Source organism: Varanus komodoensis, unplaced genomic scaffold (assembly GCF_004798865.1).
Source record: "Varanus komodoensis strain SLA01 unplaced genomic scaffold, ASM479886v1 scaffold23, whole genome shotgun sequence".
Taxonomy (NCBI): Eukaryota; Metazoa; Chordata; class Lepidosauria; order Squamata; family Varanidae; genus Varanus; species Varanus komodoensis.
In genome coordinates this window covers 16309650-16326220 of record NW_025335627.1, presented here as the reverse complement: position 1 = coordinate 16326220, position 16571 = coordinate 16309650, and the positions used below count along the sequence as shown (strand labels likewise).

At 41.2% G+C, this 16571-nt stretch overlaps 1 protein-coding gene across 1 annotated transcript in view; it reads left to right on the top strand.

Moving 5' to 3' along the window:
* Nucleotides 1-16571, top strand: part of MAP2 (microtubule associated protein 2) — a 119954-nt gene that overhangs the window by 62211 nt on the left and 41172 nt on the right. The window contains exons 4-5 of the mRNA XM_044432054.1: nucleotides 11387-15289; nucleotides 15501-15707. Of these exons, the coding sequence (XP_044287989.1) occupies nucleotides 11387-15289; nucleotides 15501-15707 (4110 nt within the window). The remainder of the gene's footprint in view (nucleotides 1-11386; nucleotides 15290-15500; nucleotides 15708-16571) is intronic.

The window sequence follows — 16571 nt, the reverse complement described above, 5'->3', positions numbered from 1 at the left end:
CATGAAAGAAATCAACCTCTCCCCTCCCCTCCCCTCAGCTCACTCAGTGCACTCTCGTTTAAAGTGCCCAACCTTTCCACATTAATAGCATCCTGCACTTAATCATTCATTCACCCACTCTTAGGTGCGGGCTGAAATCTTCTTCCTCGACCTCATCCTCTACCTTTCCTCTATTGCCACTGCATTTCATCCTCTGAGCCATGAACTCAATTTCTCCTCATCCTCTCTCATCGCATACACTTTCTGTGCCTCTCTCAACAAATCTTCCAATGTCCGTGCCTCTCTTCCATCTAACTTCTGCAACTTCTGTTAGGATATTCTGCCTAATATCCTCCCTTGCCTTCCCTGCAAACTGACACTTCAGCAATATCTATCTGATGGGCTGGATTCCTGGATACAGTTGCCCATTTTTTTGCATCTGTTGCTTCAGTCTCTCCAGCCACACAGATGGAGTATCATCTTTCTTTTATTCCAAAGACAAAGTCTTATGTACATTAAGAGACTGAGGTACTGCTTCTTTGATTCCCTGGATCATATACTCTAATAATTCCCAACTCTCTCTTCTAGAAGCCAGCACAGAGCATCTCCTGCTCTGTTGAGATTTTCTGTATTCCAAACATCTCTAGCTGCCTGTTTGATCAAACTCAATTCTTCACCAGAAAACAAAATACATGCAAACAAGCAAGCAAGCAAACAAACAAAAAATAGCTTGTAGTTCCTGCCTAAAAGGTTTCACCTCTGCTGCAGTCAGAGGGGACTCCATAAACCCAAATCCTCCCATTGCCAAAGTACCTGCCCAAAAGGGGCCATAATATGATTTTGCTGTCCTCATGCTTTAGGACCAATCAGCAAGACCTCCCTCTGTAAGCCATGGCTAAGTTTTTCCTGTAAGGTGGGATTTCCATCCTTCAAGCTCTGAAGCTCCTTAGGGAGTTCGGGGAATGAAGAAGTGGTTCCCAAGGCACCTTCGTCTTTCCTAGGGTATGGTGGCAAACTATCAAAGGGATCCCATTATTTTAAGGCCTCTAGACTGGTTGAAACTGAGGCAGGCAGTCAGCTGCCTGCATACCTAGATTCCTCAGTCCCAAATTTTGTTTGATTTATTGTCAGTTTTAAGACCTGACATACAGGGGGGTCATCAGACCCGTATTGGGGCCGGATGAATCCTCTAACCAGAGTGTATTTTCTTTTTTTCTTTTTTTTTACTTTTCTTCCTAAGATTCCCTTTAAGAGGGAAATCATTTAAATCTTTCTTCAGTTGTTCCAACCCTTTTCTCAACTCTCTATGTAGTCTCTGAGGTTGTTGTAAAAAGACTTCTCTGGGCTTCTCGCTTGCCCCCCTCCTCCATCCCTGCGTTCAAAATTCCAGCCACTTCCTTCCTTCCAGGAGCATCCGCAGCCAGCCCCAGGGGAATGCAGGGTTCCAATAACCCATCTTCAATTAGGCCTTCAGCTACTGGTTTTAGGCCTTGATGCCCCTCCATTGATATGGGATATTGCCTCTGTCTTACCACCTCACCAGGCGTTTTACAACATCTCCTGGTGAATACATTCCTTCCCCAGTTTGAGGGTAGTGTGTTGAAAAATGGGTACTGAAAATTCTTCCCCCTTCGCTCCAGATACCTCGAGTTTCTGAGGTAACAAGTGTACTCCCTGGGGGATACAATTTAATAAGGTTTGGGCTGCCCCGGTGTCTACCAGGAAGACCACTTCCTCCTCCTGGGGTCCCACCTTTTTTAGCTCCTGCCATTCTCCAGTAAGATGCTCTCTTATATGCCCCCCCTTCTTTAGGGTACTGCGAGGGAAGTGCCCACATTCTTTTCACAGCCTCATCTATCATAGACACCATGATCTTTGCCTGTCTCTTCTGACTTTCCTCTTCCCTTCATACATATACCTTCTGTGCTTCTTTCAGTAATTCTTCTAAGGCCTTTTCATTCCACCCATCTATTTTCTGAAGCTTTTTCTGAATATCTGGCCAAGACTTGGTAACAAAATGGATCTTCAATAGTCCTACTGCAACAGGATCATTTTACTCCTATCTGCAGCACTATTGTTGTCCCAGTGGGGGTCTGTATTAGAAAAATTTTCCTCCGCTGTTTCAGCACCCCCCCAGGGGGGTTCTGACATTCCCACTCTTTCAAAGCTGCCCTTCTGATCAGTCCTCTCTCTTCCCCAGTGAAGAGAGTATTCACTATAGACATCAATTTTCCCACATATAGACATTAGGTCCCAGATATTGATCCAACTGCTCCGCCAGTCCAATAGGATCATCCACCAGGAACCTAATTTCTTTCTTAAAATTCCTCACATCACCGCTGGTTAGGGGTGCATTTATATATCCCGCTTGTTTCTCCCCCATGGGGACTTCTCTCAAGGGATACATGTTCTCATTTGGCTCCTTTCTTTTTCTCCGGACACTGTCCCCCAATGAGAGGCCCAGGGAAGTCTTTTTACAACAACCTCAGAGACTGCATAGAGAGTTGAGAAAAGCGTTGGAACAACTGAAGAAAGATTTAAATGATTTCCCTGTTAAAGGGAATCTTAGGAAGAAAAGTAAAAAAAAAAAAAAAGATGATCAGGAAATAGAGGCCTCACCAAGAGAAAAGGAAAGGGAGGAACCGACTGCTCCTCTTCAGGAGGAGCAAGGTGCAGAATGGATTGTCAGGAATAGACATCCCAGACTAGAAGGAGAAATAGATCAGTGCAGAAGGCCACAGCCCAGAGCTCAGAGGCCTTGTTAGGCCATGAAGAAGGTGAACCAAGCATGGTCCCTCGCTCTTTCTCCTCTCCTCCACATTGCCTCACTGTATTCATGCCTTCATTTGTGTCCGGGGTTGCCAAGCTGCCAGGGCTAGACTTGAGACTTCTGGCTTTCAGGCCCTATAAATGGCTGAGGGGCCTGAATCAAGAGTGAAGGTTCTTTGTCATTTACACCACAACTCACATCTTTAATCTGCCGGATTCCAATAGGTTGCACCTCTGATTTGCTAGTCACCCCTCTTTAACTGCTAAATTCTCTCAAAAAACCTGGCAACTGTATTATATCTCAAGTCTTTTTTCCTGAGGTGAAAGGGATGGGAGAAGGGAACAGAACTCTTTTCTTCCCTTTTTGGAAAATAGAGCTCTCTGTCTTGCTGCCTCCAGACCAGCATACCAAAAAGGAGCCTCAGGATTTGTTTTGGCTGTGAGGTTAAAAAAGGACCCATCTGACCTATATGTCAATGGAAATGCTTGCACCTTTCACTGTATTAGCATATTAATCTTTCATCAGCCAGCATAATATTCATAAGATGCTATGAAGTACCCCTTTGACTTTTGTAATGGAATTAGTACAATGACCAGTATAAAGAGTCTAATGAACATAATAAAAGGTAAAGGTAAAGGTTTTCCCTTGACATTAAGTCCAGTCATGCCTGACTCTAGGGGGCGGTGCTCATCTCAGTTTCCTAGCCAAGGGAGCCAGCGTTTGTCCGCAGACAGTCTCCGTAGTCATGTGGACGGCATGACTAAACACCAAAGTGCATGGAACGCTGTTACCTGCCCACCGAAGTGGTACCTTTTTATCTACTTGCATTTGCATGCTTTCAAACTGCAAGGTTGGCAGGAGCTGGGACGGAGCAATGGGAACTCACTCCGCTGTGCAGATTCGAACCGGCAACCTTTTGATCAACCAACCCAGCAGTACAGCGGTTTAAACCACTGTGCCACCTGCAGTCCCAGTGAACATAATATATTTCTGTTAATAACATGCAAAATGGCACATCAATTCTGTGGGAAGATGCAGTTGAAATGCCTGCTGCATTTTAACAATAAATAAATGCAAATCTGGAGAACATGGCAAAACAGCCCAAACATTGTTTGTATGCCCCTTCAGTTATATTTACAACTAAAATTACCATTATGATGCCTTTTTAGAAGCTAATTTTCCCAGGATATTAAATGTATGCCTTATTTGATTGTAAACAATATGGTATCTACAGTATAGCCAAAGTCTGACAACTCAGAGTTGAGTGCATTTTTTCTTCAATTTCTATCCTGAGCATAAATAATCTGTTACCACATTATCCATAGTGGGGATCCAAAGAAATACTTTAGATGCCCTTTAGTGGGATTTCGGACATTTTCTTCTCTGAATAAGCAACTTTTAAAATCTATCTTGCTTTCAGAAATGACTTGTTGAGTTTGGAGAGGCGGAGGTGCTATGCAATGAGTCATGCAGTTCTTTGGATCCCGGTCTATGTCATTTATTGAAATATAGGCAGTTACAAGGTCAAAATATGAATTCTCTTTACCATTCTACAATTCATTCGAATAGAGCTAAAGTTACTGAGGCGACCAGATTAGTGAAGCTCAACTGACTTAGTTAAGAGTGGGCACCACTAGCTCAGTTGACAGTCTTGTCTTCTTCTTCACTTGTTTGAAGGAAGTGGGTCTTGAAGCATGCAGCTCCTTAAGATAAATGCTGAAATAGCTATTTGGGTTATGAATTCATTCCTGGGGTAACCTTTTGTTTCTGCTCTAGTGGAATAATATAGTCTTGTCCAGCTAAAATAGACCTGCATTATATATTTGAATAATGCATTATATATTTGAACTTAACAGCATTTGACAGATCAATAACATGGAAAAAGGACGTAATATCATGTATACTTTTCACTTTCTGAAGATAAAAGATGAATGAACAAGATTCTGCTGGTTACACAGTGCCTGTGGCAGCAGACAGTTTGCAAGATTATGTTCCACAAGTCCTCTGTTATGTCATATAATGACCCATTTCAGACATAAGAACGAACAAACAAACAACCAGTTTGTTACAGGGGTGCCCCACACTCCTCCTCACATGCAAGGAAAAGAGATAGAAAGTTCTGAGAAGAACATTGCATTGCTCCATCTGAACTTTGCAGTTGGGTATTTATTCACAATGCATGTTAACATGCTAGGCTATCCAGCCAGAATCAAAAGATCTTTCTGTCTTTTCTCATTTGTATCATTTCTGTTTCTGGCACCATATTCCATGTCAGTTTTATGCTCTACATCTGTTTTAGCATGCTGCTAAGCATGTGTGCCCTGTCCTAGTTGCTTGCTGTGGGACTGGAGTCTCCACTGCAGAGGTCGAACCTCACCACCTGCAAGGGCCACCCCATACATGCCCGTGGCAAACTTAGCTCTGCATTTGGCAAATATCTTGTCATATGTGGCTCTGATCAATCTGAGTAAGTGTTGCAGGTCAGCTTGCAAAGAACAAGCAGAGGGTGACGGAATATATGTTTTATTTTGTGAGCCTGTACAGGCCCTGTTTATTTTGCTTTTGACATTTCCTACTAAGGTTACAAAAAGAAAACACCTTTTTTCTGTTGTTCTTGTTGTTCATTGATTCCTTGGAGTGAATGCATGGCTTAAATAGTGTCAAGGGGTATTGCTTATTTGAAGATAAGCCAGAAAGTAGAAAGCCTCCGCATAAGTCTCAACGTGTAATGAGGCCCTGTAGAGAGCTAGAACTGTTCACATGGCTGCCTACTGTGCCCAATAAAAATGCATTTTCAGTGTCTGATTGGTTTACTGATTACTGGTGCTATATCACAAGGGCAGTGTACATTTTTTAAACCAAAGGAAAGTCTTTGCTTGCTTCTTCATTAATCCTGTATGATAATATTCATAATGCCTTTTCCATCTACCAGATCCACAAGGAAGCTTAATGACAGCATAAAATAAGCAATCAACCAGAAACAGCAATAAAACATCATGATATCCAACAAACCACTGCAGAAGCAGAAATAAGACAACTCTTAAAATAGGCAAAGGTTAAATTCACAGTTTCTCCAAAGGCCCTCCAAAAAGCAAGGAACTTAATTTGCCGTCAAAATCTCAGCAGCAAGGGAGCCAAGCAAGCTTTCCCCGGGAAGGAGCCCTATATTCCACTGAGATGTCCGTCTCTGGCCAGGCTGACACAAAGCAGGGACCTCAAAGCTGTCCTGAGTTTATGCCTAGCTTCATATTGAAGAGGTGGCCTCTAGTATCCTGGTTCCAGATTATTTAATAGGACTTTAAAATGCAAAGCTAGTAGTTTGTATTGGGCAGAAAGGAAGGAAGCAGGGAAAGACGTGACTGAATGAAGTAGATGCAAAATCAGAGCTAGATGTTCCATACAGCCTTTTCCAGTTGAACAACTAGCTGGTTCATTTTGAACTAGTTACAGTTTCTGGAGAGTTTTTAAAGGCAGCCCTGTGTGAAGCGCATTACAGTTAAACAAAAGTGTAGTGTATTTTGCTTGGAATATCTTTTCCAAAACCACCCATTCCTGCCACATTTCCATTTTTATAGGCAACATAGTCCAAACATTTTCTATGCTAGTTCCCAGTTTGGGAACAATAAGACATTTTCAGCTCCCTGCTTCTAAAAAAGCAGCAAAGGCAAGGTTGAGATTCAGATGCCATGCTGCCCCATCACCATACATGGTTTGGAAACTGGAAGCACCTTGCAGGCTTTTCTTTCTCTTTGGGCTGACATACTTTGCCCTGCCACCACAGTTCTTGCTACTTATAGTTGTTTTCAGATATTAAATCCAGGATTACAAGTTGGTTTCAGTCAGTTGTTCTAAAGCTAATTAAGGCTGCTGATGAGTATGTTTGTAGCAGCTCAGATGTAACACTGAACCATAACTAACTCTAACCAGAAAAAAGGATATGTATAAAAGTATGAACCTTAGAGGCTTTACCACTTGCTACACCATGGTTCAGTGATCAAGTAGTATGACTTCTGAACTAAACCACAGTTTTCAAGACGGAAAAAGAAATCCTTTGGCATTATGAATGGTGTTCTTAGCCATAGCGATGACACATCCTTTTAGAAAATCAGTGGAAACTCACAAGACTTCATAGCACTTGAAACAAGGTGACAGCCAAAGTGATGCAAATGTGTACTTCCATGCAGAGCTGAAAATGTTGCATGTGGATCATTTGGTTAACACATGTGCCCTGTCAGTCTTGAAGGTGTGGCCTCATTTTTCCATCCTTTCCCCCTCCCTCCTGCTCCTCCCAAAGAAGAGGAAGAAGAAGAAGCAACAACAGTTAAAGGTGCAGAGACTGAGGAACCCAAATCTGCTGCCTCCCTTGGTGAGGAATGTGGCAAAATGAGTGGTCCTGCTGGGCAACAAGCAGAAAGCTTCAGAGAGGCCCAGCAGGGTTCCATTCCAGAAGACCAAGTGGCTCGCAATGGGGAAAATGTAACTATAGTCGAGGAGGAATGCCCAGAAGGCAGACTGCCTTCCTCTGGTGAGGAAGGTGTGTCCTCCTTAGGGACTTGCATGTGTTGACTGCATATGCCCTGCTCTCAGGCTTTCTCCGCTCTGCTCCATTACTTGTCTTCCCATTTATTATCTTCATGATTAATGCTCTTGTTATTATGCTTGAAGAGTGCATAACAGGCAAGCCGATTGCTGTATGATGACATGGTTTACAACCACTGAAGCTGGTTCCTGGCTTTTTACATCATTTTTTTCTACTCATGATACAGAGTGCTATGCAGCCAAGCTGATGTGCCACAAAGCCTTCCCTCCCCACTCATTGCAAATGTGTTTGCCAGTCACATTGCTGATCTGTGTATATTTTTTTCTTTTGTTTTTGGTGCAGAGGTTCATATGCTTTTCATTTCAAGAAACAAACTGATTAACCCTGACTATGACATAAAGAGGCTGAATTTGTATAGATGCTTTTGTCTGTGGTGTGAAATGTATTCCTGCTTGTGCTTCTGACTCAATTTTACCAAGGCTATTGCTTCTTATGTCATAACTTTGCCATTCATTGCAGTCCACTGTGACCCTCCTTTGCCATTGCCAGAATTTTGAGTTTTCATCTACTTTGCCTTTCCCAGTTGAAAACCCTCAGTACAGGGGAGAAACTTTACATGGATCCCACTGATGTTCTGCATCACTAGTTCAAACAAATCATACTGAAATGCTTTTACTTGAAGAAGAACTACATAGAAGCATCAGGATCTGGTCTTTGTTTACTCCTGATTAGCCAGATTAGGCTGTGATCCAAAGTTCTGAAGAACCGCCACTCACATTTCTCTGCATATAGTTGCACAAATGATCATGCTAGGAATATTTGTAGAACACCTAGCTCAGGCTAAAGAAGTTGCACATTTAGAATACTCTTCCCTAACCTTGTGTCCTCCAATGTATTGGGCTGCAACTCAGAGGACTATAGGAAGCAGCCTTATACTGAGACAGACCATTGGTTCACCTTTACCAGCAGGATGGGCACGGACTAGCAGCAATGGCTCTTCAGGTTTTCTGGCAGGGATTTTCCCAGCCTTGCCTGCAGATGCTGGGGATTGATCCTGAGCAGCAAAGTGTGTGCTCCCCTGGAGCCCCAGGCCTGCCCATCATCTTCACCCACAATGGGCAGGTTGGAGGTGAGAGAAAACTAGTACAGAACAAGTATTGTTGCTGAGGAAAGAATTGCCTTGACCAACTTAACTTTTTATAGACCTTTGAGGATGTCACATAGAGCTGAGGTAGATAGCACTAGAGGGAGTTAACCCTTTTTTCCTGGTGAAAATTCCTAATCTCCAAGCTGTTTGCTCTAAGGGCAGAGCACCTGTCTAGAGTAGGGTGACTTTAATCAGGAAAATGGTATGGGTGGGTGGTACAGATTTCCCCCTTCTGTAGTGCTGTAGTCTCAGTCCTCCTTGGATGTAGTCAATATTTTTGAAACCCATAGGAGATCCTGTTCATTTACAAAGTGATAATATATTACACACTTGAACCTTTACAGTATTTCAGTCAAAGTCTCTCACCAAAGGCTGCTAATGAAACTTAAGCCATGGTGTGAGAGGACAGGTTTAATATTGATCAACAGTTTCTTCAAAAACAGTGGAGAGTAGGAATAAAATGACATCTTTTGCAATGGAAAGAATTGTGCCACCCACCCACACAGATCTGAATTGGTGCAGGTCTCATTTAACTTATGCATAAGTGTCCTTCCAGTAGTTAACATTTTGAGATGACAGCAAATTATTGAAGAAGCCAAAATTCCAAGCACACTCTGAAGAACTCCAAAGGGGTCTTTCCTAAATGATGAATAGGCCACAAAATGGCAGATGAAATTCAGCATAGCTCTAAAAAAGTTATTCTCACTAAATGACATACACTAACTTCCCACAGTCATTAAGATGCTCTGTAGTCTGCCTGGAAAAGAGTTACATATTAATCAGCTGGGGGAGCGGCACCATGGTGAACAGTTCGTGAGAAGTGTCATCCTAGCATGCTGTCACAGTGAAAATTAATACTGGGGTGACAAAGTGGGAGCATTTTTTCTATGGAAAAAGGCTTGAGAGATTTAAGAACAATGCTAGAGAAGTCTTTTGTCTTAATATAAAAGAATAAAGGCCTTCTCTCCTTGTCATTAGCTTCCTTGGGCGAAATAATCCAAGGTGGTTAATGACAAATGAAGCCCTTTGAAAAACACACGATTTATGGAATTGGTATTATTTGTTTGCTTATTATATTTAAATCCAGCATTTCCTCCAGGAAGCCCAGGCAGTGCATATGATCCTCCTGCTCTGCATTTTGTCCTCAAAACAGTCTTGTGAAGTAGGGTAGGTTGAGAATTAGTGACTAGCCCAAAGTCCCCAGATGAGCTTCACACAGAACCTGGGTCTTCTGAGCTGCAGTCCAACACTCTAATCACCATGCCAAGCTGACTCACAAAATCTATACCAAAATACAGCAGTGGCCACTGTCCTGGTTGGCTTTAAAATAGGTTCAGAACAAATAGGTTGTTCAATGGCTATTAGCCATAACAGCTGTGTGTGTGTGTGTGTGTGTGTGTGTGTGTGTGTGATTTACCCCCAGACCCAGCTTGGACTATCCAGATAGCTGGCTACTGTTGCGAGACAGAATTCTGGACTAGGAGGTGTTTTCCAGCAAAGCATGTATGTATATCAGTTGTGCAACATACAGTGCATGAGCAATGTGAAACAGCTTTTTTGACACAGGGTTCTTATGCTAACAGCTTGTGTTACTTGTGCAACAGCTGCTCCACATGAGGGACTGTGTTTCCCCATTTGGAACAGCTTCTCTGGATCACAGCCCATGGTTTCAGCTGGCTTACATCCCTGCTCTCACAGTGCAGTTTATTAGTGGACTTCTTAATCTTGTCTAGTCTGATGACATTATGAGATCATTAAAAATAAAATTGCCAATTTTTCAGAATGTACCATTTGTGGAAATGGAATCAGATGCAAAATATTACAGTACATGTATGGAAACATTATTCTTGTGATTCATACTTTTTCAGTGTCCTGTTTCCAGGTTTATATGGATACTAACAACAATATTTACATACTTTGCAGGACAATCTTCTACATAATAATCAGAAGTAATCTCACTAAGCACTAGACTTCTCTCAAATAAGTATGCACAGGATTGCAGTGTTAATACAGCAACATCTTTTTATTCCTTCAAAATAAATGAAAGATGTCTCCTGCTATATGTTAAGCTAAAATGGCTCCTGCTGAAATACTTACTGTAACACAATGTGCTAGATTAGACTTTGCAGGCCCAGAAATTGACTGAGTTCTACATCACATTTTAGGAAAGGGATAAATATATAAAAGGTTACTAGAAAACATTACCAAATTAAGACCATTCACTTCTATGATTTTTTAAAATCAGAAAATCTAAAGCCTGGATTTTTTAGTAACTTGCTGGAAGTTGCAATTGCATTGATTTTATTTGAAGCAGCTTTTGGTGTTCACCTATTTCCTTAAAATGTGTGTTCTGCAGTTTGGAGAATTCAAGATTCAGCCCACATGTTAAAAGGACAAGTTCATGACAATAACTTTTTATTAAACATCTGAAAAACAGAAAATGTTACTTATCCTGTAACAAGTAGAAGCTGGTATATACATTGCTATACTACCATTATTTAATCCTAATCAAAATAAATGTTATTAAATGGATTTAGAAGGTTGAATATTAATGTACAATATGGCACATTTTAACCTTATATGCAATTATACCTGTATGGCTGTGATGCAGATTCATATCAGCTTCATTTCACATCAAAGCATACTAATATGATGTTGAATTTTATCTGCAGTGTAGCAATTATGAACTCAATCTTATGATAGAAAAGTAAACTAATTTCTTATTTAAATAGATAGTCTTCTGTATGCCCCACAGATTATTAATATTTTTGAAAGCCTTTGCTCCTTTAAAGTAGAATAAAAGCCAACTGTTTAGAGAGCTGCTTTAAACAGGTACACTTTTTGCATATTTTTACTACTCAGTCATTGCCAAATGATGCTGTAAACTTTTTTGCTGCTGCCTGTAAATGCTTTATGTAATCTGTTATAAAATCCAATCAAACAACTACAGATTTACTTGCAGCCTCGAAGATGGAAATCCACGCCCAAGAAGGTACAGGCCTTTTCGCAGCTGAGCCATTCGACACAAAGGAATCAAAGAAAGGAAGTAAGACTAGTGAGCTACCATTACTTGATGCCTTAGTTCCACAGCCAGCAAAAACAGAGACTATAGAAACAACAGAACCACAGAGCAAAGGAGAAAAGAAGACACTTCCAACTCTGTTGGGACAGACTTTGGATACAAGTTCACAAAAGGAAGAAGACAGAAGTTCTATAAAAACTGATACTGATTCTACTGACAAGTCACATCTGCATGAAGAACAAAAAGATTTGTCATCACAATTGCTCAAAGAAAGTAAAACAGATGAACAAATTTCAGAGGCCCAGAAACCAGCTGTTGAAGTACTACCATTGAAGTCTAAAGATGATCAAGCTGGTATTAAAGACAGTGACTTTACCTCTCCTGAAAGCATTGCTTCTTCCTCACCTTCAGAATCTAAAGTGGACATAATTGACACTATTAAAACTGCTGCTTCTGAAACCTTACCATCTGTTTTACATAAATCTGAGGCAGATGATAGTAGCAAAATATCTATGGCTAAAGAAATTGCAAAAGACTTTGCAAAACATCAAGAAATGGAGAGTGAACAAATTAAAAAACAGGAAGAAATTGCAGTGGTGACCACTCCTGCCTCACAACCAATTAAGGAGCAAATACCCAGCCAGAATGTTCCTGCTTGGGAGGAAGAAAAAGATATGACAGAAGATGAAAGTGATGAAGAGAGGAGCTCCATTTCCAGCGGACAAAAGTCCAGAGTGTTAGATAGTCAATTTTTGGCATCTGATAAGCAAAAAGCAACTGTTTTGGATACAAAAGAAATAGGAAAAGAAGCTGATCCTAAAAAATCATATAATGCTCTCAAAGCAGAACAGTTGGATTCAACACGAGATATTAAAAAAGAGGAAAAACACAGTGCTGAAGACAGATTCAGTGAAGAATTATTTCTTGAAAAGGTTGAGGAGCCTTTAGATAAAGTTACATTGCCTGAAACAAAAGAGAAAACCCCTCCTGAACCCAGTAAAGACTCTCTGCCAAGAAAAGATTCTGGAAAGGATGGAAAGGGGAAAATGTTTTTAGTTACAGATTCAGAAACTCACAAAATGCAGATAGAGGAGGATAAATCAGGCATGTCAACATATTTTGAGACTTCCACCCTTAAAGATGAAGCTATCAAGAGTGACCTGGTACAGCAGGGCAATGATTACTATGAACTGAGTGATACTAAAGAACAGTTGTACGACCCTTACAATAAAGATTTTCTTTTATCAAAAAAAGATACAGAGGAATATCAACCAGAGGCATATCAACACCCTAGGATACCTGCTCATGAAGTAGGGTATAGTACTCTTGCTCAGGGCTTTCCAGAAGATGAAGCCAAGGAATCTAGGTCTCCTACAGAAAGAATGTACACTATTGACCCAAACGTATATGGAGATAAGAGAGAACTCCACAGTAAGAATAAAGATGACTTAACCCTAAGTAGGAGCTTGGGGCTTGGTGGAAGATCTGCCATAGAACAGAGGAGTATGTCAATTAACTTACCAATGTCCTGCCTGGACTCTATAGCCCTGGGGTTTAATTTTGGGCGCACACATGATCTTTCACCTCTTGGTTCAGATATCATGGACAATGCTAGTGAGGATGAAGGTGATGATTACTTGCCAGCCACCACCCCAGCAGCTGACAAAGCTCCCTCCTTCCCAACAGAGAACAAGGAAAGGGAAGAAGAAGAAACAGAACAGAAAGAGAAAACAGAGGAGTCAACACTTAAAGAAGGGGGAGAAATCCAGGTGGAGCCTTTGTGTGAGTCCCCCTTTCTGGCTAAAGATTATTACAAAAATGGGACTGTCATGGCTCCTGATTTACCTGAGATGCTAGATTTAGCTGGCACAAGATCACGACTAGCATCTGTGAGCACAGATGCTGAGGTAGCACAAAGGAAATCCATTCCTTCAGATGCAGTTGTAGAGGACAGCAGCATAACCCAGCAATTCATGGCTGATGAAAACATGACTTTAAAAGCGGACAGTCAACTAGAAGATTTAGGTTACTGTGTTTTCAATAAATACACTGTGCCAATGCCATCCCCAGTCCAGGACAGTGAGAGTCTGGGAGGAGAAAGCTGTCCTTTTGACGAGAAAATTAGAAGAGGTGTAGTTGCAGACCTCTCATTAATAGAAGTGAAGCTGGCAGCAGCTGAAAAATCCAAAGAAGAAAAAGACATGTCTTGTGACTTGGCGATTTTGGGCAAGGACTTTGAACAGGAGAGAAAAGCTATTGATAAACTAGATACTGTATTAGAAAAGAGTGAGGAGCACACTGATTCTAAGGAAGGCTATTATCCTGAGGATACCAAACATGAAAAAATAAAGCCTGATTCAGCTTTAGAAGGTGCAGATGATAAACATCTAGTTGGACTGGAAGAGAACATTACTTCAGTAATGGAGAAAGAGGAAAATGCAATTCATGTTGCTGCAGAGGTGGGCAAGACAGAAATTTCCTGTAAACCAGACTATGATGCTATAAAGCATGATATGGATTCTGCAGCTAGGCAAATTGAGCAGGAATACCAAAGTAAGTTAGTTCATACAACTGAACATGTCTCAGAGCAGGGCACAAAGATTCAAGAAAAGACTCTCCCCACATTGCCCCAAGAATCCATTGCAAAAGCAGACTCTAGTCAAATGAAGGATGCTGCCAAGCTGTCTGAAGCTGAAGTTAAGGAAAAAGGGCCTAAGCCTGATCTGGTGCATCAAGAAGCAGTAGATAAAGAAGAATCTTATGAGTCAAGTGGAGATAATGACCAAGTGCAGGAAGGTTTGCCTGAAGAAACTTCAAAGACGTTTGGGGTCAAAATAGAATCCGAAAGCCCATCTCTGTCAGAAGAGGAGACTGCATCACAAGTGCTAGTAGAACAACCAGTTGCAGAAACACATGTGTCTAAAACTCCTCAAGAAGAAGAGCCCAAAATTCAAATGGAGATCATACCACAGCCCAAGGAAGGCCAGGTGGAATCTCTGGAGTTAGCTGACTCTCTGAAAACTGAATATTTACCATGTGATTTAAAAGATGAGACAGTAAGTAGAGATGCAGAAGGAGAAAAACAAGAGAAAGAGATTGATCAAGTAGAAGAACAGAAAGAAGAAATTAAGCAAATGGAAAAACAAGAGGAAGAAGTTGAGAAAGCAGAAGTATACGAGAAAGAGTTTATGGTAGGAGAAAAGCATGTGGAAGAGAGTATGATAGAAGAAAAACATATGGAAGAGAGTAAGATGGAAGAAAAGCATGTTGAAGAGAGTAAGATAGAAGAAGTACATGAGGAGGAGGAGAAAATGCAGGAAGAAGAGAAGGAAAGCATTAAACAGGAGGAAAAGATTAAGCCAGAAAAAGAACAGGATGAAGAAAATAGGCAAGAAGAGGAAACAAGTAAGCAAATAAGTGAGGAAATGGCCAAAGAGGAAGAGGAGGAGTGTAAAGCTGTTCCTGGAGAAATGCCTGAACTCAAAGGAGTAATAGAATCAGTTGTTACAATTGAGGATGACTTCATCACAATAGTGCAGACAACAGTTGATGAGGGAGAAACGGGTTCCCACAGTGTGCGCTTTGCTGAAGCACCACAGAGTGATGCAGGAGAAGAGGGCTTCCATCCTGAAGAAGACGACATGGAGGTAGAGGAGGCACCTGAATTTGAAACAGAGATGAAAGAAAGCTTTCTGGAAGCCCCTGGCTCACCTAAAAGGCAAGAAATCCCATTAACTGATTACAAGACAGAGATGTATGATGATTATAAAGATGAAACGACCATTGATGACTCCATTCTGGACACCGACAGCATATGGGTGGATACTCAAGGTGTGCCTTATCTTTTTTTTATTTTTCTTCCAAAATAATTTCCTAATAATGAAACAATAATGATTAACAGTGGATTCAGGAATGTTAGCATAATGTCAATATGAAGCAACCTGAATATATTTTTTTAAAAATCTGAAATCCCACCAAAGCACAATTAATATCTTTACTAATCCTATTTTTGTTGTTGTTATAATTTGCTCTGATCCTGCAGATGATGATAGGAGCATCATGACAGAACAGTTAGAGACTGTCCCTAAAGAGGAGAAGGCAGAGAGAGAATTGCGGAGACCGTCTCTTGATAAGCATAAAAAAGAGAAACCTTTAAAAACGGGGAGAGGCAGGATTTCTACTCCTGAAAGAAAAATAGCTAAAAAGGAACCTAGCACAGTCTCCAGAGATGAAGTGAGAAGGAAAAAAGGTTCATGTAATACTTGGTCTTTTTCCTTTCATGCCATACTGTGAGTTGTTCAACTGTTTTACAAGAAGAGCATTCTAACAGTAATGTCACACATCCCAGTCAAGAATATTCATCTGTGTTAACAGCAAGGCATGCAGTCTATATGACTTCCATCATTCCAGATTTATGCTGGTGATACTCTCTTGTGGATCAGGTAAATAGTCTACAGGCGATTCATCTGGCTTCTTAGTTTCATTAATCCTCAAAAGATAACACCAGCATAACCTCTCATCTGTACCTTTATTTCATGAGTGTCTTGGATAACCCCCTGACAATATTTCCATCTCATCAGTTGCCAAAGACCCATTAAGCAATCTCCCTATGACTCCCATTGTACAGAAAGGGCAACTGCAAAGGGGATGCAGATGCATACTTTCTAAACTGGATCATACTGGCCAAACCAAAGTTGGGTCTAGAACCTGCAGATCTATCACTGAGCTAGAACACTCTTCCATTGTATATAATGGTGTGAGTCAGCATACTCTCCCTGAGTGGGCCCCAGAAGAGCCTGTTACTGACAAGTCTGGACATGGCTAGGGCCACAGCATCACAAAGTAAAGGCATAACAAGCATGTGCAGGATGGAGCAGGGATGTTTCTCCCTGCCATCATTCCAACATGACCCTATGCACTTTGAATAGAACATCCCTGGCTTGCAGGACCTCTGTCTGTGGTGGCAGATGGAGTGCCACCCTGAAGTGTGCAGCTGTATCACCAGCTGCAGCACCTCTGGGCCTTGGTAGAAGCAAGTCCTGACTCAGCGGCTCCCTTGGCACCAGCAGCCAATATGTTGTGTTGAAATATATTTCCATTTCTGATTGTGTTA